General features: G+C 43.0%; 1 protein-coding gene across 2 annotated transcripts; it reads left to right on the top strand.

The window, feature by feature from the left end:
* Positions 1–1,378: 1,378 nt before the first annotated feature.
* Positions 1,379–22,178, top strand: UBXN2A (UBX domain protein 2A). Of its 2 annotated transcripts, XM_082049024.1 has the most exons (7): positions 1,383–1,495; positions 5,649–5,702; positions 6,995–7,130; positions 8,916–9,025; positions 10,579–10,719; positions 16,077–16,241; positions 19,003–22,178. In XM_082049024.1, the coding sequence occupies exons 2-7, from the start codon at positions 5,662–5,664 to the stop codon at positions 19,289–19,291; spliced, it is 882 nt and encodes a 293-aa protein (XP_081905150.1). In that variant the 5' UTR covers positions 1,383–1,495; positions 5,649–5,661; the 3' UTR covers positions 19,292–22,178. The 2 variants fall into 2 exon arrangements, with proteins under 2 accessions (XP_081905151.1, XP_081905150.1); XM_082049025.1 differs by lacking the exon at positions 10,579–10,719 and having other exon boundaries at positions 1,379–1,495.
* Positions 22,179–22,632: the final 454 nt, after the last annotated feature.

Below are 22,632 nucleotides of genomic sequence, written 5' to 3' on the forward strand. Positions count from 1 at the left end.
GAATCAAGAAGTAACACTCGTAACAAACAAGTGCCTTCAATCCAGAAATGTCAAAGTTGTTTAAAACATGAAACAAACCTAGGGAGAAAAGAATCTCAGAAATCTGTATTTTGAAAGATAAGACTCCGTGTATTTTACACCAAAACAAAAGGCAAACGTCTTTGCTGTTTTGACTGAAGATTCATAGGCAGGAGCTGTAATTAGATCTCATCCAGTTAAAAACTAACGATTAATTCTACTGCCTTCAAAAGGTTTACTGCATTATGATGTACATTACAGAGAAGAATAAATTGTAACTGTCAAGGGTCAGATTTTACTTGTTTTACTGAGCTTCACTGAACTCTGAGACTAAGCAACTTATTTCAGTGTATTTGAAGAAGGCAATTTTAATTGTTACGATTAAGGGGCTGCAGAAAGACATGAAGAAGACACGCAATTAAGTACTACCTTTCCATTTAGATCTATCTTTGATCGCACTTGTAAATTCACAGTGGATTTCCCATTAATTAATGTGAATTAGCTAGTTGTGGCTGCTCAATTTACGTTAATTCTAAATGTTTTACAGTGCATCGCTAATTATTGAACAACAACAACAACAAAAAACTTATTAAAAAGGATGCAGGTGCGAGCTGGGAATCGCTGCTGGGGGGGTTGTTCTGCAGGGCTCCTGGCACCCCCGGCCCACGGAGCGTGACTTCGCGTGGGCCCACAGAGCGGGGGGACCCCCGGGGACCCCGTCCCCTTTTGTCCTTTCCGATGCACCCCCGGGAACTCGGGGGCTCCGCTTTCCAATCCCCCCGCGCTGGCCTTTTGTACTCGGCACACAGCTCCTTTTCCAATGTGTCAACACTCGCCCTTAATTAGTCCTTCCCGCATAATGAGGCGTTCCTCATCTCCAAAGGCCCCGTGTGCCGCGGTCCCTGTCGCCTGCGCGGGGCTGGAGACACAAGGGGCCGGGGCGGCTCCGCGCGGAGCGGGGTGCGGGACACCCGGCCCGTTCTCCGCTCGCTGAACGCCGCGTTTTGTCCTTTGCCCGCCCGCATACACACACACACTCTGCATCTTTTGTTCTGCCAGGATGAGAAATCTACCTTGGCAATAAAACACGCTGCCCTGACAGAGGTTTATTCTCCCTCAAAGTGCAACCGCGACACGACCCACGGCCGCATTCCTGCCCGAACACTTCTCCCCCTGCCCTCCGAGGACGAGCTGCTCATTCGGGCGGGAAGCAGCGGGTGGCCAGCCCCGCCCCTCCGGCGGGCAGGGCAGGCTCCGGGGAAGCGGCGTTTGTCCCGCACACGGGGTACGGGACCCTCTCCTGAACCCTCCCCTCCCCCGCCATGGCGGCCTTGGCCCCGCCCCCGGGTGCTGTGGGCGGAGCGCCCGGTCCGCGCGGGGGCAGCGGCTGCCCCGGCCAGCGGCGGCCGCGCGTGCGCGGTGGCGCGCGGGACACGGGAGTTGGCGGGGCCGGGAGCCGGGGCTGCGGCGGCCGCGGGTGAGTCGCTGCGGGGACGGGCCGCGCTGGGGCAGCGCGTTCCGCCGAGCCGGCGCTCCCCCAGCACCGACCGGGGCTTGAACTTTGACCGCGGTCCTCCCTGGGGCCCTCTTGACGGGGAGGACGGGCTGAGCCTTCCCGCCCTTCGCCCCGCACCGCCGCCCGCGATCGGTCCCGTCCCGCGTGGAGCGGGGCGGCAGGGCGGGGCGGGGGGGCGCTACCCAGCCCGGCTCCTTCCTCGGGCACCCCGTGGCGTTACTTTTCCGCGTTGCTACCGCGTTATCGTCTCTGAAAACACCCCCCTGGCCGCCCAGCGCCGTGGGGCAGCGGGAGGCGCGGGGGGGCAGAGCCGTGTGCGGGGCAGAGCCGTGTGCGGGGCAGAGCCGTGTGCCGGGCAGAGCCGTGGGGCGGGCAGAGCCGTGTGCGGGGCAGAGCCGTGTGCGGGGCAGAGCCGTGGGGCGGGCAGAGCCGTGTGCGGGGCAGAGCCGTGTGCCGGGCAGAGCCGTGTGCGGGGCAGAGCCGTGTGCGGGGCAGAGCCGTGGGGCGGGCAGAGCCGTGTGCGGGGCAGAGCCGTGTGCCGGGCAGAGCCGTGTGCGGGGCAGAGCCGTGTGCGGGGCAGAGCCGTGGGGCGGGCAGAGCCGTGGGGCGGGCAGAGCCGTGTGCGGGGCAGAGCCGTGTGCGGGGCAGAGCCGTGTGCGGGGCAGAGCCGTGGGGCGGGCAGAGCCGTGTGCGGGGCAGAGCCGTGGGGCGGGCAGAGCCGTGGGGCGGGCAGAGCCGTGGGGCGGGCAGAGCCGTGTGCGGGGCAGAGCCGTGTGCGGGGCAGAGCCGTGTGCGGGGCAGAGCCGTGGGGCGGGCAGAGCCGTGTGCGGGGCAGAGCCGTGGGGCGGGCAGAGCCGTGGGGCGGGCAGAGCCGTGGGGCGGGCAGAGCCGTGTGCGGGGCAGAGCCGTGTGCCGGGCAGAGCCGTGTGCCGGGCAGAGCCGTGTGCGGGGCAGAGCTGTGGGGCGGGCAGAGCCGTGTGCCGGGCTGCGGGGAAGTTCGGGTCAGGTTTCTATCCAAAACGCACAGCTCTTCTAGCCGGCTGGAAAACGCTTGTGCTGTGGCTCTTACCTCAACGTGTCACTCACGTTCAGGCCGTGGGGTTTGATGCTCATCTTGCTGCTTAATTCGCGCTTGCCCTTTAGCTGCTTGTTCCTTTGTCACAGTGTTGTAGTTGAGCTAACTTTTACTGTATCCAGGGTTTTTCTGTGTTTGGTTTTGTGGATGGTGTCCAGAGTGCTGTGTCCAAGGTTTTCGCTTTACTTTGAAGTTTTTCGGTTTGTATCCAAGTAGATGTGCATTCAAGCATGATCTTATATAACCATACCCTAGTCTTAAAATTGACATAGATTTATGACCTATTCTTTAAAAACAGGTAACTGAGAAACCGCTGCTAAACATGCGAATGTTACTTTAACAACTGATAAACATACGAATGTTACTTAGCATCACTTAGATAGACAGTTTGTGTTAGAATAGGTGTGGAATATGCTAATGGTTGTCAAGAATTGTAATGAATATGTATGTAACCAAATTGTATAAATATAGTGAAGTTTGAATCAGTGGTCAAAGCCAGCTTTGGGTGTGAACCCCTGGTTTCCCAGCGCTGGAATAAAGCACCGCATATAACTACGCCCGTGGTTATGTGTCTTGATTGCTAACAACAGGGCACGGTGCAGTTTTCGGTCACAGTTTCTGTGTGGGGTAGCGACAGCCCGCGCTCTGCTGTGGGCGGGTTTCGAGCTGAGAAGTTCGCTGTCTGCCCGAGTCAGTTCAGACGGGCCGTCCAGGGGGAGGAGACTGTGTGTGCTGGAACTTTTCCATCCTTCGAAGCAAGGAAAGCAGCAAGCTCGGTTCTGGTTTGGTTTTAGTGCGTTCAAATAACTGGATGTGTGGGCTCAATAATATAGAGCGCAAAAATACCTGCTGAAAGGAATGTGGCTGTAACTGCGTAGGTGAGAGCTGCTTGTTCTGAAGACCTAGTGTGGAAAGGCCCATCTACTGTATGGACGCCCCTGGGGCGGGGGTGTCCTACCCCATCAACAGCTGCTGGCACTCTCAGCATCTTCCTTTTTTTAATTTCCGGAGGTGGAAGTTCAGATCTGTGCTGCTTTTAGTCACAGACACAAAAAAATACGTACCGAAACTTTAAGTGACATCTGGGGATGTCTGAAGTTGACGGGAAGAGGTTGTTGGTGCTGTTTTTGTTGGCTTGCTGAGCTGAAGTGCTTGCAGCGCTCTACCGTTTGATTGCTGTCTCCTAATGGCTTTCTGGTCATAATAAATATGCTGTATAGCCTGATTTCTTTACCTTGATACAGCAACGCAAACATTTTTTCTAGGTGTAATTGCTGTTGTACTTTAGAAGTAACAGCGACTTTCACAGATGCAGATTTGAGGCCAGCCCAGTGTAGCACAGGAATTAATTTGAAGAACTGCCTCATTGTGTCCGTCTCTTTCTAACAGCTCTGATGACAAGTCACAGAGAATCAACAAAAGCAGATGGCTGGAGGTGGCTCTTGTTGCTTTGGGGAGTAAACTATTGAGTAGCGAAAGACTGAAAGATGAGCACATTAGCACAAAATACACAAAAACATTTTGTGCTGAAGTGTGTTAAACATTTGAAATAAGTTTGAAAAATGGTATTTTTAAAGCACTATTAAATTCACTATACTGAAAGTTCATTTTTCCAAGTACAGGTACAAAGTTCTAAGTACAGCCATCAGATATGCTCATAATGTGCCAGCACAGGCTTGCCACACATATATAACGCTCTGGAAGAACATTAGTGAAGGTAAAATTAAAAAAAGAAAATAAATAAAGGCTCTACCACATCTTGTGTGACATGACCAAAGTTTTGAACCTAATGCATAAGAGTGTTACCTGAACTTTAAAACCTCCTATGGACATATGGACTGAATTTTGATTGTTATGGGACTTTTCTGAAGGCTTACATACATTTCCACAAAAAGTGTCTCACAAGGATTTAACTTTTAAGAGAAAAGAAAACCAACACCAACCTCCTTAGGAGCATGAATTAGTACAGAATAACTAATGTTTGGGTTTGGTTTGATTTGGCCTGCAGTGAATGTTGTTGCCTGCTCACCTCTCTATCTTGTTGTTAGATGGCAAGACTGTTTAAAATTTATTTCAGTTGTGCTGTGCATACTACTTTTTCAGGAGTGTGACCCATTAGTTTGATGCTCTCTAAAAGCCATTCACAATATTATGACTTAGTCCCAAACCTGCCAAGAGCAGAACATCATCTGTGTAACCGGGACCCGGTGGTGTCTGGGAATAACTCCTTAAACACAGTTGCAACTTAAAATTTCTGTTCTCCTGGTATCCTGTCTAATTTTAGAGTGATTTTATTTTTTTAAGGGTGTTTTTGAGAGTCTCTGACTTTCTGTAAGTTTTTTTCCAGAGAGCTCAGAAGTGACTGTCATGAGATCAGTACAGCATTCTTCATTCGTTTGCTCTCAGCCTACTAATCCTGTAGTATATTTAGTACTTGCAAATCCAGGATTTTCTTTCCAGCTAAACGGTAGGCCAGAAATGATAATTCACGGTTTCTGGGATGCTGCACCGATATGTTGAGGTATGGTAGGAAGAAGAACCGGAGAAATCTTGCACCTTTTGATAATGCGCACTGTTGAAGGTCATTGGAATGCCTGCAGTGCTAGTGCAGGTTTTCTGCTACTGTCTCATAGTGTTGTGAAAAATCAGGGGATTTTAAATCATGCGGCTCAGGAAAGGAATGTGGGATTTTTTTCCCTCTCTAAGCTTAAGCATGGGCATGTATTTTCAATTCACGTGATTATTGTGGAATTTATTTTGTCTATTTATGAAAAAGTGATCTTCCTTTTGAATATCTGAAAGCAATGCATGGTTCATGTGTCATTAAATTAGAAACTGCAGGCAAATAAAGAACCATCTGGAGACTTGGTGGGGGGGTAGGTTGAGATTTCTGGTTAAATGTACTATCAACACAGGAAAAAACAATGAGAAGTGTTTCAGCTTCAAAAGGAGGCAAAGTGCTGGGCATTTTCTCATGTTTGGTTTGGGGTGGTTCTTTTTTATTGGTTGTTTTTTTAACCATCGTCTTTTCATAATTAGGAGAAACACCAGAATGAAAGATATGGACAACATCAAAACTGTGAAGAAAGAATGGTAGGTAAAAGTTCTGCTCTCCCCCTTTTTCCTCTTCCTTTCCTGATCCTGTTTGTGTGTCCTGCATGACCTTTCAAACTATGTTAAATGTTAATATTTTAAGTTTTGTTTGCTGTATCTACCTCCTCCACAGATATATATATATTTTAAACTTCAGTATAACTTTGCTAAAAGATTTTTCACATAGCTGGAGGGTTTCCTAGATGCAAAAAGCTGCAGAAATGGTTTTACTTAAAAAAGAAAGGCAGCCTTGCAAATTGCTAACTCATAGTGCACCTCTACATTTGGTATGGACATGTTTTGTTTTCCAGTTATGTTTCTGAGGTAAAGTACAGTGAATACCTAGATTAACACTTCAAGTTTCTTTTGTTCTATTAGAAAACTAAAATAGGGACAGCACACTTTTGAAATTTTTTCTTCTTTCAATGTTTTGAGTTTTTCTTTTGTTTAAATATGTTAATCTCTAGGGATTCTTAGTATTGCATAGATACACTGCATAAAATTCCTTTTTATGCAAATATATCTAATTACCATTCAAGTAAGCATGACTGGTTTTGAATTCAATGCAGAGTTTTATGTAAAACTGGATATTTTTAAAGAGCTGGGATATTTTTTTTTGGAATTGCTTAAAATAGACTTTTCTGAATCTCTAATAGGAGTAACTCCCACAATGTTTACCAAAAGCTGCATAATCCTCCTACTATGCAAAGTACCTAAACAGAAAGGTCATCATTCATTCAGTTTGCATATTTCTGCGTTTTGTTTGGTGAAAATCTGACAGAAACAGCTGTCACATAAACAGTGTTGTATACAGAAATGTGGTTGATGCACCTTTTTTGATACTCTGGCAGTCTCCACAGTACACAAATCTTCTGTTGTATTTCTTCAGTGTGCTCAAGTGGTGTCGAGTCACTTGTTCTCGAGTTTCTCTTTTTACTTTCAAAGACAGTTACGGTGGTTCTGTGATGGGGCTGGAAGTGGGGGAGTAAATCTTAGGGTAATGTTCTTGTGTGTGTTTTTTAAAGCCTATGACAAAGGAAGTCACTCGAGCTCATATCATGGAAATGCTTCAAGGAATGGCTTCAGTTGGCATGCAGTTAAACGTTTCGTGTTCTGAATTGGAAGTATGAATCATCTAACTTGCATTCCTTGCTCTGATACCAAGTTTACAAGCTTCTGCATAGATTAATTCACCTTTTTTGTTGCTGTTCTTCAACTTGTGCTTCTGAAGTGCAAATAGTATCTAATGTGTTGTCTGAAGCATCATTTTTACTTACATCTTTGTCCTGCAGGATGTGTAAATCAGGAACAGACGATCAGATTTTGAATGGTGCAGAACAGAACTGTGACTACTTTGTAGACAGCCTTTTTGAAGAAGCACAGAAGGTCGGTGCCAGATGTGTGCCCCCAACTACAGTCAAGAACCAGGTCAGTGCTGAAGAGAAAAAAATACGCATGTGTAATATAATAGCACTCCAGGAGTACTCTGGAAAACAAAAGGTCCAGTAGTCTTATCCAGTACATCTGTAAATAAATGCACATAGAATTCAGACAGCAGTAGGAACAGTCTCCCATCTCTTAGTCAACCAAGCCTGTGCTTCTGGCTCTAAATGTTTTACAGAGGGTTTAGTGTTGTTCTAGGACTTACACTGGCATTGGCTTGTGCACTTCTGCTCTATTAGTAAGGAGAGTGAGCTGAGCATGAGGTGCAAGAAATAACTACTGTTACATAAAAAGTTGTTTAAAAAGTTGCAGCCTTTTAATGCACAGACATAGCCCAAATCTTTTTCATTTGTTCTCATTTTATAGTTGTGGTGGTAGTGGGATGTTTAATATGGGTTTATATCTCAGTGATATTCGTATTTTTCTGTTACTCTCCAAAGAGTAGGAAGGCACTGGACAAAAGGCCACATAGAGCAAAGATATCAAGGAGAAATTTAGGGTGGGTGTTGCTGGAAATTATGTTCATAGATTCCCAACTGTGTCTGGGAGAAAAGCAGTGTCAGGAGCAGCAATACCTTAAATTGCAGTTCTGAAACAGGGTTCCATGGCAGTCCTTGCAGCCATGTCTGAATGGGCAGCTGATGTGGAGTAACTAGTCCATGTTAAACTTGTATCCTGGTTCACTGGAGAGGAGCCTTCCCATGATGAGAGCCCCCCGCATATGCATTGGTGCCGTGAGACACAAGACTTCTTAAAGGAATCTAACCTTCCTGAGTGCTATGTACCTTTTTGACAGATTACCCAGCCAAAAGAGAATTTGGTTCAGCAGTTTGCATGTGCTGTGTGTTTATGTAGCAATCAGCTTATAAGAAGTCACACTGTGCAAAAAATTAAAAAAAAGTTGTCAAGTACTATCAAGCCTAGTTCAAACTAATTTCCAGCTGAGAAGAATTCTGCATTTGTAAGTGCTTCATATACCTCCCATGTGGTCAAGTATCTGTCAAGACAACATTATTTCAGGCATCAGACCTGGTTGACCAAATGTTTCCCTAAATGGCATGATGTGTAAATATGAAAATGCGATCCCAAATATATCCATGTTAAAGGTGGAGTGATTTCAGTGAACAGTGTGAAGGGTACAAGTTGAAGTAGTGGATGTTCTCTGGCAAAGCTAATGAGTTACTAAGAATTTATGTTTTCATTCCCATAACGCCAAGCTTTTGAATATACCAGGAATCCCAGGGTAACACAAATGTATGACTGTCTGAAAGTAAGTTTTCTGATGCTTGCTGCATTTCCTGAATAAAAGGCTTCTGCATGCATTATCTCAATGCCTGACTTTCAGAAAGTCCTGAATGATCAGCACACAGCTTTGCCCTGATAAATCCCCAGCTGGACTATTCTGGTAGTTGGTGTTCCAGCACCAGGCACGTATGCTCTCAAATTAGCTCTTGAAGAGTTGCAGCTGGCTGGGATCTTCCAGCTCTTTTTTTTTTTCCTGCTGAATTGAAGGCGTGTTCTTGACCTAGGAAAGCAAAATGATTGGGGGAAGGTTTATTTCTAACCCAGATTGACACAAGATACTTAGAAATGTGACTTGCCCTTTGCAGTTGCTCTGCCTCTTGGCACAGGGCCGAAACAGATTATAGTGAGCCTTCTCTCTCAGTATTTTTAGTCTGTGCAGTGGATGATTTATGATCACAGGGAACTGTAGGTATGCCAAACAGGTTTTACGTCAGTGTTATAATGAGAATTGTTCTTACTTTATAGGTTGATGTAATCATTAAACTTTGGAAAAATGGGTTTACAGTAAATGACAGTGAACTGAGGAGCTACACTGATGTTTCAAACCAACAGTTCTTGGACTCCATTAAAAAAGGGTGAGTTTTGTTTTCTTAATCAGCCTGAGTTAATGTGCTTTGGATAGCACTTAGCATATGCTCTAAATTTTCTACATAGCTGCCTGGCTTTGCTGCACTGCAGGAGCTTTGGCCACTGCCTGTCTCAGTTCCCACAGTGCTAATGGCTGTTTTAACATCAACCGGCTTAATATCGCTTTGAATTGCAGTAGTTGTACAGTTGCTGATGAAAGAGATAAAAGTGAGTGTTGGTAAGGGGCTCAGCAGGTGCAGAATGAAATAAAGAATAAATCAGAGTGCCCAGTAAGAGCCACTGATCAAATGGTACTTAAGACTAACAAACTCAATGCGTAAGTGGTTGAGCTTTTCTGGTTTTATGGTCTTTGTTTTCTTTTTATTGATGAAAAGCCTTAAATGGGCATAGGTGCTCCATGTAACATCAAGAAGCTGATCAGTCCTACATTCCAGACGTTTTTCCTAGAACAAACTTGCTATTTCAGTCATTTGTGTGTATACAGCAACTTTACTTTTATCCCCCCATTAAAAATTAGCATACATTGGTTTGTATGGTCAGCTGCTGGTGTTTGCAGTGTTGCTTTAAAAAAGCATTTGACCATACAAACCAATGTAATTTTGAGCCTTTAATTTGTAGTCCATTGCTTCTTCCCATTCAAATGTAGAGGAGAATATAATTTCATAGAGAATATAATTTAATAACTCTCTTTCAAATAGGTGAAATTACTGAGCCATTGTAATTTTTGTCTTTTCCATAGTTTGCTAGCCCATCAAAAATACCAATTTTACACTATATTTCTCCTCTATGGCTGTCACCCACATTCGTTGTAATAGCAATTAACTGCGTTGTTTAAATCTCTTTGTCTTCTCTGTGTGCATGCATCAAAAGTTTGCCACCTTTCTTCCACCATTTGCTTGTGAAGATGCTAATTACAAGATGCTTCCTGCATAATTGTTTATGGTAGAGGAGCACTTAGTACAGCCCCTGTGCCAGCTGAGCCCCACCACCCGAAAATGCAGGATCTGCATCAGAGCTCTTAGACAAAGGCCTTGTTGTGTTCTGCTTAATGCAAATAAAGCATTACCGAGGTGATGTTACTGCACTAAAAAGTGTAGCTGTTAGTGATGATCTAATTTTTGAAAGCTGAGATTCGTATTTGTAATTCAACACATTGTGTCTAAACTCAGGTCTTCAAAAGCCTTTTTTCCTTCTTGTTTTATGGGGATAAAATAACTGAACCTTTTACAGCAATGTATGGCAATAGTGAACTTCCTACACATCATGCGCTTTGGCGTGGTAACTGCTGAGTAAATTTGAACATCATTCAACAACTTGCATGGTGTTGTCCTTTTTTTATTGTTCACTTTCTAGTTAATTTGCAGTGCAGGGACTGCAAATTTGGATGTCATGCACTTAACACTTAGTAAATACTTGTGAAGGTGTTTTTTTTTTTTTTAAAGGCATCATCCTTGAAAGAAGCATAGAACATGTATTTATCATTAATCTATTTTGTATACTGAAAATGGTGTAGTAATTATTTTTATGACTTTTTCTTAAGGGAACTGCCTTTTGAGTTGCGAAAAGTTTTTGATAAGGAGGAGGTAGATGTGAAAGTGGAAGATAAAAAAGATAAGGTGTACTTGTCATCAAAAAAGCCGGTGTTTCATCCCTTTTCTGGACACGGTTACAGATTAGGAAGGTGAGTAGTTTGATGTGATCTATGCTTGAGTAGCTAAAGGGAACTATACCTATGGTAAGGGATCCCATAATTGAGGTTGAAGTGACCTCTGGAGTTCTCTAATCCAAGTTCCTGCTCGAAGCAGGGTCAGCTGTGGGGACAGGTGAGGTCGCTCAGGCTTGTATCCAGTTGGGCCTTGAAATCCTGCAAGAGTGGAAGCTGCACAGCTTGATTCAGTGCTGTATGGTCTTCATTGGAAATAAGTTACTCCTTTTATCTAGTCTGAATGTCTCTTGCTTCAGTTTATGTCCACCATGAAGAGCCTGGCTCCCTCCTGCTGATGATCTCCTGTAGACCCTGTTAGGTGACCCCCCTTACACTGTCTCTTCCACAGGCTGAACAGGCCCCTCCAGCATCTCCTCACAGGGTGAATGCTCCAGCATGAGGCCAGTTCGGTGGCCCTCCGGGGAACTTGCTCCAGTTTATTGACATCTGTCTTTTTATTTTGGGCACCCAACCTGAATGCAGTATTGAGGTGTGTCTTGTGAGTGCTGCATGGGGGATAATTGGCTCCCACAGTCTACTGGCTGTGTTCCTGTTAAAACAGTGAGGATGCTGCTGGTTTTCTTTGCTCCTGGACTCAATATCAGCAGAACTTGCCAGCTGAAGGGCTATCACTGTTCTGTTCTGTGATTTAAGAGACAAGAATCTCTTTTTAAAGCTCTGTGTGCAATACTTGTGTAAGAAGAGAGGAGTATGACAGTCCCATAAAGGGAACTGAAGAGCTAAGAGTTTATATTGCATTCTCTTAAAATTCTGAAGTACTTAACCATGCATTTAGTGTAGTAGGACACTTCAGAGTGTTACAGTGATCCTCTTGCTTCTGTGACTCTTGTGGTTGGGGAGAGTTAGCCATAAATGCCAATGCTAAAACTGTACTTGATTTATAACCAAACAGTACTGCGTTTTGCAAGGCAGAGGGGCAGGCTAGGAGGTGGTGTATTTGATCCCTGTGACTTTTGCTTACTCCTGCCACTTCATCTGCTTCACATGTCCCTGTTATGTAAGGCTTAGATGCCTATAGAAGCAGATTTCAGCCTAGAGAACATATTCAGTGACCAGGAGCCTACAGGAAGCATTCACAGGTGGGACTGCTTAGTGGACTGTGCTGAAACCTTAGGTGAGCAGCTTGTTTTAATTAAATAGAAAGGCTTTGCTGCTAAGGCCCATTGCTTGTGTTGAGAGAAAGCATGACCTGGGTAGGAACAGATGAGGCAGGAGAAGACAATGTGCAGAGTAAGAGAGTGGTAATCGTAAAGGATGAGTGTTTCCAGGCTGCTTCAGAGAAGCAAGTGTCTGTTTTATCAGTTTCATCTGTTTCTCTAGCACAGTCCATTCAATTGCTACATGCTTGAGTAGATACGGTCAATAGGGAAAAGTCTTCCCTCGAGAGATGGATGAGATGCTGCAAGACTTGTGCTTGGTAGCACAGAAATCCTGAGCAAACGAGGGTCGAGAACTTAACCTTATTTTATCTACAAGTAGAACTGTATATAACAAAAGCAAAAAGATCTTCAGTGTGCTGCATTTCAGTTGTTCAGTGGCTTGTTGTGCTCTGTCATGCCTGCGTCGTGATCTTGCTTCCCAAGAGGTGATTTAAGTTCTGCAAATGTGCTGTTCTGTGAATTTTGGTTGACTGGTCTTGCACACTGAGACATGCTACAACTTGTTCAGCATTTTTTTTCTTTAAGGGCTGGATAAAATACCTTTTCTTTTTTTTTTTTTTTTTCTACTCTTGGCAGTCTATTCAGTGCTATGCTACTGGAGCTTTTTCTTTAAAAATGAGTAAATATTTTTCTGATGTTGGAAACATGAACTGTAAGTGCTCTTATTCCATAAGCTAGTGCTTGCTCCCTGATGTTAATAAATGCCCACTGGATGCCAATGCTACTCTTTCAGCAGAAAAGCTTTGTGGGGAAATAGTAGTACTGAGGCCTGTAAATGTGTTTTAAGCTATAGAACTCCCATTCCACAGTTGCATTTGTGTGCCTAATGATAAGTGAGAGAGGCAAATGACTGAACAGTTTACTTCAGCTAATGACTTAGCTAAACTTCTGCTTATCAAATAAACTTTATTTAATAGTCTATAGGTTTTCTGCCAGTGTTCCCAGATGGATGGATTATGTGGTGGATGAACCACTATGAATTGGTCTTCTGGCTGGCTCATTAAAACCTTTGTTGGAGGAAAAATGCAGGAGCGAGAAATGATATGTTTGATATAACTCAGATGAGTTTGATCCTCTCCCTTTTGTTGTACAGGAGAAACAAATGAGATTTACCAGACTTTTCCAATATACCTTATCAACCTATACAACTAATGGATATATTCTGTTTCATTTACTCCTGTTCAGCTGCATTTAATAGTTTGGGACTGTAACAAGATTCGCAACTGCACTTTTCTGTTAAGCTTATCAGTGCATTTTCAAGACTGCCTTGGAAGCACGTAAATCAAACTATTGGCTGAAATCCCTTGTGACCAATTGAGCTTCCTCTATAGCCTCATTAGGGTAAAACATTGTCTGTCAAGCTTCTTAACCATTAGTCAGGCTAAGGCACAATACCTAACTCTTGGGCGTTTTCTTTTCAGAAAATTGATAGGGGGCTCTCGCGTCTCTCCAGTGTTTAGTTTACATCTTCTTTTGATAATCTTGCGGAAGGAATAAGTCTGTAATAGTGGTGATAATGCTTTGATCTCAGGCTAGTATGCAACATAGATTCTTGGTTTCTGGCTCTAGTCAAAACTCCCACCACTAGATGGCTTTATCTGTGGGTTCTACAAAAGCAAAGTTATTAAGCACAAAAATGCATTAAACCTTGGTGAATATAAATCTTGTTAAGCTAAGCTGCAAGAGAAAGTTACATGTTGGCTTCAGTTTCACATATACTTGCCATTGAAAGAATAATCTCCAGTGCACACCGAAAATTGTGAGATGTGACTATAAAGGAAGTCAGTTTGAGAATGACATCGAAGTCTGTATCTGTGTGAGACCGTTGTCTGAACTACAGCTGTGGCTGATGGCCTAAAATGTAGTTCAGCCCAGGCTAAGCCAGCCGGCCATCAGCTGCAGAGCTGACAGCCGCTCCTGCCTGCGCTGTGCCGCACACAGCTCACACACAAGTCCCTGTGCTTCGGCCTCTCAACCTGGAACCAAACCCTGCTGATCAAGTAAGCAGTGAAAGCTCATCATTGCTGGACTGAAGTATTTAAAAAGGACAAGGAATTACTGGAGGGAGTCCAGCGGCAGGCTAGGAAGATGATTAGGGACCTAGGGCACCTTTCTTGTGAGGAGAGACTGAGAAAGCTGGGTCTGTTCAGCCTGCAGAAGCTGAGAGGGGATCTCATCAATGTTTATAAATATCTCAAGGTGAGTGTCAAGAGGATGGACCAGACTCCTTTCAGTGGTGCTCAATGACAGGATGAGGGGCAACGGGCACAGCCTGAAGCAAAGGAGGTTCCATCTGAGTATGAGGAGAAACTTCTTTACTTGGAGGTGCCAGAGCCCTGGAACAGGCTGCCCAGAGAGGCTGTGGAGTCTCCTTCTCTGGAGACATTCAAACCCACCTGGACACATTCCTGTGTGATCTGCTCTGGTGAACCTGCTTTAGCAGGTGGGTTGGACTGGATGGTCTCCAGAGGTCCCTTCCAACCCCAACCATGCTCTGATTCTGTGATTATTTTTAATTTTTTTTAATTTGTTCCCAAGACTGTTTTAGCATTATTTGACTGGTGCTTAAGCTTTTGTTCCAAATCTGGAGGGCAAATAGGGTTTCTTTTGTATTGAGGTCAACTATGAGCAGAAGCGGGGTGCGAGACAAGTATTTACAAGTATTTACTCAGTAGAGGCAGGTGGGTGACAGTAAGTCACCTGTACATAAAGTACCAGGATGCTTTGCAGATATGCCTCTTGCAATCTGTTGGTTCCAAGTTCTTGTGCCCCAGCTGATTTATTTGTAATGCAAACCAGTCAGTTCTGTGCCTCTCGTCTGCCTCCAGCTGCAGTGAACATCTCTTGTCACTCACTTGGGAATGACAGTCTTTGATTCTGATTCTTTTTGCAGAGTTTCAATGGAAGAAATAAAAAGTGTCTCTGCTGGCTGATGGTTCAGGAGTTGGGGCGCTTAACTTGGCAGTGGGTGATGAGAGTTTTTTAAATACTTCAGAGTGAGAAGGGCTTGAGCCCAAGACTCTAAAGTTTATTAGCTTGAATATATTAAGTCATTAGCACCTTTTTTAATAATAAATGAGCTGTGGCTTTTCTGCTTTGTGATTAAACTAACAAGAACACAACGATGTAAGGATGGAGTTAGTCCATGAAGCAGATACAGTATTAAGACTGTTTTTGTGTGGTCACTGGTTACTGACTTATCTCTTAAGAAACTCATTGATTTTTCTGTGCAAAGAGAAAACTATTCCGCAAACCACAAGTGTTCGTGTAGTCGGTGACCACAGCTGAGCTCAGAGAAGAAACAGTAGTTCCTTAAATCACTGCTGTTGTTTTGCAAACAAACATCTGGTTATATTCATATGGGCTGAGGATGTGCCTATTGGATCAGGCCTTATGATAACTTAAACAGTATGTGTTGAACAAGCTTAGTCCTGAAAGAGGCACTAAGCTCGAGATACTTATTCAGAATCAATGTTTTTCACAGTAATTTATTTTTTTAATACCACACACTTGGATTGAGATCACTGTATTCTGTCAAGGCGTTTTATGGATCTTTGCCCTTACTGTAGAGTCAATTGTTGAAAGTGCCTTAGAAAAAAGCAAAATCCAAGTGTTGCATAAACCAGCCTGGATTTTCATATTAACTCAATTCCTCTGATAGATGAGTAATGCTCCTAAGCTGAAATAGATGATGCCGGAGTCTAAATCAAGGCTAACAACATTCAGTTAAATTGAATTACTATAATCACATTACGGTGAAAATTAACGTTGAGTATGCAAATTCAATACTCAAACCTCTTAAAGTTTCACCTGTGTGATTAGAGTACAAAAAAAGTATGAAGAATCTTCAGACCGTTTCATCTCGTGTGTTCATGTTTAATCCTTTGATATTTAAGTTCCCTTCCATCTTGTAAAAATATTGAACATGATCAAACTGAAATTCTTTAGCATGTTGAAGTCTTCAAGAGAAAATATTGGCATATGGTTAAAAAAAAATAAGCTAATATTTATGTCAGTATTCCTATATTTGTTTAAAAAAAAATAAAGTTATCAGTTCACCATGGTACAGGGCAGAAAGTGGACGTCTGGAGGGAGGTTCATGCCTACGAATGTGCACAGAAGCCATAACCTCCTCTGGCTTTTTCTTTTCAGTGCTACTCCAAGGATAATCTCTAAAGTAAAAGATGATCATCAGGCAGCTGACAACAAAAGACGTCTACCTTTAGTACCCTTAAATGATTTGGAGCCTATCACTAACATCCAGATCTGGTTAGCTGATGGGGAAAGAATAATTCAGAAATTCAATGTTTCGCACAGGTAAGATTGATTTTAGCACTGTCACGTGTATTTGCATCTAAACTATTTGTCCTATGCCTGTAAGCATGACAAGTCTCTAACTTGTGTGAATAATTTACCTCCTCAGTTCACTTAGCATTGGACTGCTGTTCAGCTGTATCTAGAATACTTGCTTTCATATTTTTTGAGAAATTGATCGTCTTTCAGCTGACAAGAAAGGAGCATGAGATGATGTTAATAGTTGAGCATAAATAAAAATCTGAGGAAACTGTAGGAGTTCTTTGTAGGTTAGTGGTAGTTAAGCTGCATGTGTTGCTCATTACTAGAAGAAACAGCTTTTTAGATGACAGATCTCTCACAAAGTCGTTACATCTGAAGCAATTTGCTTAGTGGAAAAGCCTGCTGGTCATTGGGCACAGACAGCCCCAAGGTGGCAGCTGGAAGGTATGATTTCCAGTGGAACCAGAGTCATTGTGCTGGGCAGGGAGGTTCTTCCCCTCCACATCTGTGCTGTCAGCATGGACAGCATAGAATGCATCCAACATGTTTATTTCTTCATTCGTAAAATTTCCGGTTCCCAAAGGGGCTTGAAAATGGGGATAATGTCAGAAGGCGTCAGCACAGCATGTGTATGCAGGGGCTTTGAGAAAGTAGGATTAACCGTTTAAATTGTAGAACTACAGTCTTTAGAGACCTTTCTCAATTTTGTAATTTGAGAAGTCGCTCCAGTGCTATACAATCAGGTCTTATAGAAAGGATATGTTGCCCGTGCTTCTCTCTGAAGCAATTTAAAGTGATCATAGATTTAACACAATCCAGGCTGCTGTCAAGATGAATGGTGTGTGTCTTTGTGGCTCATTAAAAGAAAAGATCAGCAGTTGAAGGTTAATGACTGTAACTTTTTCTTAATCTTGTACTAATTTATTACTGTTAGTGGCCTGAGATATGAGCCGAAATGCTGTTGGGAAGTACTACTGAAGGGTCAATTGCTATTCTAGTTCTTGGTACTTCATTGGAGGGCTTAATACCTTAATTATTCCAGGTTTCACACACTTAAGTATATTTAGAAGCCTTTTGTTTTCACAGTAAATAGCAGTTTGAGCAGCTGCTAAGTGCTTTTGGAGGAAAAAATAAAGTCTGAAATAAGCAGAACAGCCCTACGGATGCGATGCTCTTCTTGAAGTAGTTTGCAATAAATATTCCTTTATAACGTATCATCTTGCCACAAGACCAGCATGTTTGTGCTGTATACAGTATGTATGACCTAATTAGAAATGGGGAAATCCTTTTGGAATACATATCCGTAAGTGTTAGATTGCAGTATAGCACTCCTTTCAGTGGAGAAGCAGTCACATTATAGGTAAATAACATGTGGCATATATATTGCAGTGCCTGGGTGAATTGATTACTTTTACCCATTGCAAACAGGTACCCGTTGCAGACAGAATGCGTATGTGCCACAGTAACTAGTACTTTAGATATGACTTAATTACTGATGAAAGATCGAACTTGCAGCATTGGAGCAGAAGTGCAGGTAGCATCGTAATACTGCAGTGTGGGGAATCGAGGAGACATGAGAGCGAAGCAACCAGCAGAGCAGTGCTGTGGGAACACCACGTGTAGCTGTGTCTCGAATCGAGTTGTGTCCCGTCTTGAGCAGTTGCTGAGTTAGTGTGACCCTGGAGCATCAGGTGTGGAAAGGGACTTGTTCAGCCTGAAGCAAGAAAGCCAGTGGCTGATTGCCTGAGTTGTTCTTGGAACTCAATGAACATTGGTTGGGCATTTACATGAATTATATCAAGAAATGATTCATGCTTGAGGTTTTTCAGGCTTTAGGCTTATAAGACTGTCTCTGAGTTGAGTCCTACCTGCACAGGAATTAGATGCTAGATGTATCTGTCCTAGTAAGCATGGCTAAAATGAGAAAATTTGCTCGTCTGTGTTGCTAAACTGTTAGGATGGCTTTCCCCTAAGCCAACTAGCACTTGCTCAAACAATATCTAGGCTTGGTTCAGATCTTAGCTCAGGTCACAGACCATTCCCAGGAGACAGTAAACCCCATGGGCTACCCGGTGCATGGGGGAGAGGAACGATTAGTTTAAAAATTTTCCAGTAGCCAGAGTCTACCAGTTGGCCTCAGGATCAGAGAATGGGCACTGACACTATGTTTATTTTACTGGTATAGATGTGTCCTGTCATCTTCACTTTCCAATTAGATTGGTTAGTCCTGATTCTTCCACAGTGAAGCCTCTGGCTTGCTCACCTGTTGCAAAGTTCTTCACACCTTAACAGGCAGCCTGAGTCTGTAATGAATTCACTGCTGCACCTGCTTTGGTAGAAGGAGGCTGTATTTAGACCTAGTTAACTCATAAGCTACCCACACAATTTTTGCAAACCCCTTTTCTTTATTATTGTGGTTCTGCTCCGTGTACCACACACTGGAGGCATCTGTATTCTAGCTCTTTGCTACAGAAACCTCAGGTAAGAGCTCCACCAGCTGGTTAGGCATCGATAGGCTTGTGCAACCACCAGCTGAGCCATGGTGAAGATACTCATCCTTTTTCCCTCGGGGCTGCTCTCAGAGCATGCAAACCTTGGTTCTTGCCTCCCAAGTGGATCAGGCACTTCAGGATACCCCCTAGCTATATTCCTCCGTTTCTGTGCCATCAGCTGTTACGTGAAGTGGGTGTCTCATTCTCTTCTTGTGGTGGCTGTGTTGTGCACGTGGTTTGCGTTGGGATTGGAGGGCTCTAATGCTGAGTTTTGTTTTTTTTCTTCTCAGAATAAGCCATGTCCGAGACTTCATAATGAAGTATCAAGGATCGGAGAGAAGTGTTCCCTTCACACTGACCACTTCACTGCCATTTCGAGAGCTGCGAGATGAGACACTAACCCTAGAAGAAGCAAAGTTGCAAAATGCCGTTGTTGTTCAGAGACTTCAGAAAACAACCGAACCTTTTGGACTCTTGGTGATGAAAGCACCTGACAGTGACTATAAAACTGCTGCTACACCTAATGGACAGCTCAAGAATGAGCAAAAAAAGGCTATCAAAACCACAAGATCAAATTAGTTTTTAACTTGCCAAAATCTGCACACAGGTGGAACTAGACAAAACCAAAAATGTAACCAGCAATACCTGGATGCACTCTCATCCTCATGTACTGTGCTCTCAGAGAGCAAAATGTGTGCTGTGCTATCATCTGCTGTAATAGAAGTATTTTCAACGAGATTTGGTGGTCAGAGCCTGGCTATATAACATAGCAGAGGTAACTGGGCAGCAGGTCATCCTTAGAATTTCCTTAGGTAGAAAACTACTTAGTTCTTTAATGAGTATATTTAGGTGGAACAGTTCTCTGAGAGATCATTACTACTGATAGCACCTTTTAAGGAAAAATAGTATTTATTTTTGCACTTTGGACTGAAGTGCAACTGAACTGATTGGTTGCACTTGCATTTTGGTGGAAGCTGCTGCACTTTGCATTCTTCTCACAGTAACTTTTAGGCAATAGATGCTGCAGGGAAGCTCACATTTGAACTCTTAACTAACTTGAAAATCTTCAATATTGGTATCTTCAGGATTTAACTTTTATCACAAGATCTGCAGTCTAATGTTCTATCAAGTCTTCATATGGTGGTAGGTGCATGTGTGAGAAGATAGAAATGAGGTAGTCTGGTGCATACTGCACATGAAGTGCCTCAAAGGAAGCTCTGAAGGGGTTGCTTCTACCAATGGTTGAAGTGGTTTTTGCCTCTTTTATGCTGCTACAGGTGTCTTACAGATGGGGTGATGTTAAACTACCTAGCTCATTACGATAGAGATCCACTTTTAGCCTCGTCACACAAAAACTTCAGTTTTTCTTGAGATTACCATACAGGAATAGTGGTTTAGAGGGACACAGTTGGTTTTATACTAAATATCTGCCTCTGTCCCGAACTGGCCGACTGACTGAGACTCTAACTGCATGTGGCCAAGTTTCAAAGATGTTGAAAATCCTTATTTGAAAAATGAGGTTTCTTCCCCACCCCCCTGCGCCATTTGCATCCAGATTTTTTATTTTGCTATTCACGTACATGAGCCATAAAATTTGTAGCCAGCTATTCCATGTTTTGCTGAAGGAGAAATCAACATAAAGACTAAATATTCTGTATTGGGTTCGCTAAGTAGCGTGTGGGTTTGCGAAAGGAGCTGGAGTCTCTGGATTAGAGTTATTCTGGGGCTTTTGCTGAGTGCTGACCAATTTGCTACCTATGCAGATGGATACATGTTGGGATTGTATTTCTTTTGAATGGTTAAATGAAGAGTTTGGAATTTCCTGGTTTTGTTTTAAATAGAAAATGACTTAATTGGAGTGACTTGAATTCTATCTAAAAATCGTGTTACTTTTAACTAGGGATGAGCTTACTTGATTTGCGGAGATGTAAAACTTTTGCTTCAGCATCTCTCCTGGTATGTTTGAGGGCAGTGAAATGAAAGTCAACTGCACAAATGTATTTTAAGTGTATTCAAAAAGCAAATCTCAGAAAACTACGTGGTTAACTGTGTGCTATAAACCTGATGTGCTACTGTGTCATTCAGGTTTATGTAGCAAATAATACAACTAAATTGTCTTCGTGCTTGCGCTGACTCCTACTATATGAAAAGCCTCCCGGATCTCTAGTAGTAGAAAGAAATGTGCAGAGAAATCCACAAGTAAAGTTAGAGACACAAGTCACCTACAGACACAGATCCAGCTCTCAGTTTACAGAACGTCCTGGACAGTGAATTTTATTAATCGGTGCTCTTGAACTTGTCTTAATGTAACACTAAGTATTGAGGAAGCACACATGCTTGATTTTAAGCTCAGTTGTTATTATCTAAAAGGTATGTGAAATGTCAAGTAGCTGTACACTATTCCTGCATTTGCGACATAGAAATTCAAATAAATAATTAGTGTAAGGCTGACTGAAGTTGGAGGAGGAGGGGAACAAATTTTAGGGTAAGAAAATCCATCTTTATTGTTATCAGAAAATCGTGTTTTCGGAATGGAGCAGTAAGTATTTAGTATTTCAACATTGATTCATGTTTGCTACCAGTATTGTAGGAGGCTGGATAGCTTGATTCTCTCTGACTATATATTGTGTTTTACTGAAATCAACTGTTTCAGGCTACAGCTTTGGTGTACATTTGTATTTGTAATTTGCAAGTGTCATGGTCTTAATTACAAAATGAGAGCAAATCTTGAAGAAGTCAAGAGTGATGCTAACTGCACTAATCCCATGTTGGACTAGAAAGTGCCTTTAAAACAACAGCAACAAACTGTGATTGGTTACCTTATTTCCTAATATGGCGAAAATCTTTGGAATGAATACAAGGATCTCCTAAATCTAATTGGTTTCAGTCAATTTGTTAAGACTGATTAGCTACCTGTAGTGTCTGGACAGCCTAATCTCTTGCTCAGCACTGTAGACAGCTATTGTGCATTGGTCAAACAGCAGTAAAACTGGCTTGATCAATGCTGGAGTTTGTGAAACACACAAATACTATCAGTTATTCATTGTTTCTTCACTGTTTTGAGTAAAGCCTGTGCATTAACATAATTTACAACGAAGCTGAAATAGCCTAGAAAAGAACAAAGAAAGGAAATGTTTTCTGCAGTTTGTTCCTTTGTGAAGAAACATGCAAATGCAGGTAGTGAAGATTTGATGAGTTACGAGGGTGTTGTGAAAGAGAAAATGAAGAACCCGAATATTGGCTTTGAATGTTACCTGTGTTCATTGTATCTAGCTTGGTGTTTTAGAACAAATCATGCATTGGGGATAAGGAACTGAGTAATCCAGTGCTGTTTTGAACCCCATCTGGCCTCATCCTCGGAGCCTTAAAGCTACCGAGAGTTTTCAACAAGACCTATTAAGGGCACAATTTTTGCATTGAAGGTCTGGTTTTAAGAAAAAAAAATTAATGCCTTGTTCTTTCAGAATTTTTCAAGTTTGCTGTAATTATTCTTGTTGAGTGAGGTCGCACAGGATTTGCCTATCAGTACTCCATGGCGTAGCCTGTTGGTAGCAGAGCCCTGTGCTTGTAGATTAGTTGTCATCTTCCCAAGATGAGCCGCAGATCACCGAGTCCTCATGCTCATCAGTTTGTTTAAACTTTCGGGCTGGCTCACTGAAAGAATTTATACTTCTAAATGCAGGGGTTTTTAAATTTTTTCTCTGGTGCGGAGCATGCTTGCAAGACCATTTGCCTATGGACAGCGTGGTGAAGGCAGCAAGAGCTCTTTCCACAGCACATTTCATAGAATCATTTCAGTTGGAAGAGACCCTCAGGATCAAGTCCAATTATAACCTAACTCTGGCACTAAACCATGTCCCTAAGAACCTCATCTAAACGCCTTTTGAACCCCTCCAGGGATGGTGACTGCACCACTGCCC

This window comes from Streptopelia decaocto (genome assembly GCF_964273445.1).
Source record: "Streptopelia decaocto genome assembly, chromosome: 3".
Lineage (NCBI taxonomy): Eukaryota > Metazoa > Chordata > Aves > Columbiformes > Columbidae > Streptopelia > Streptopelia decaocto.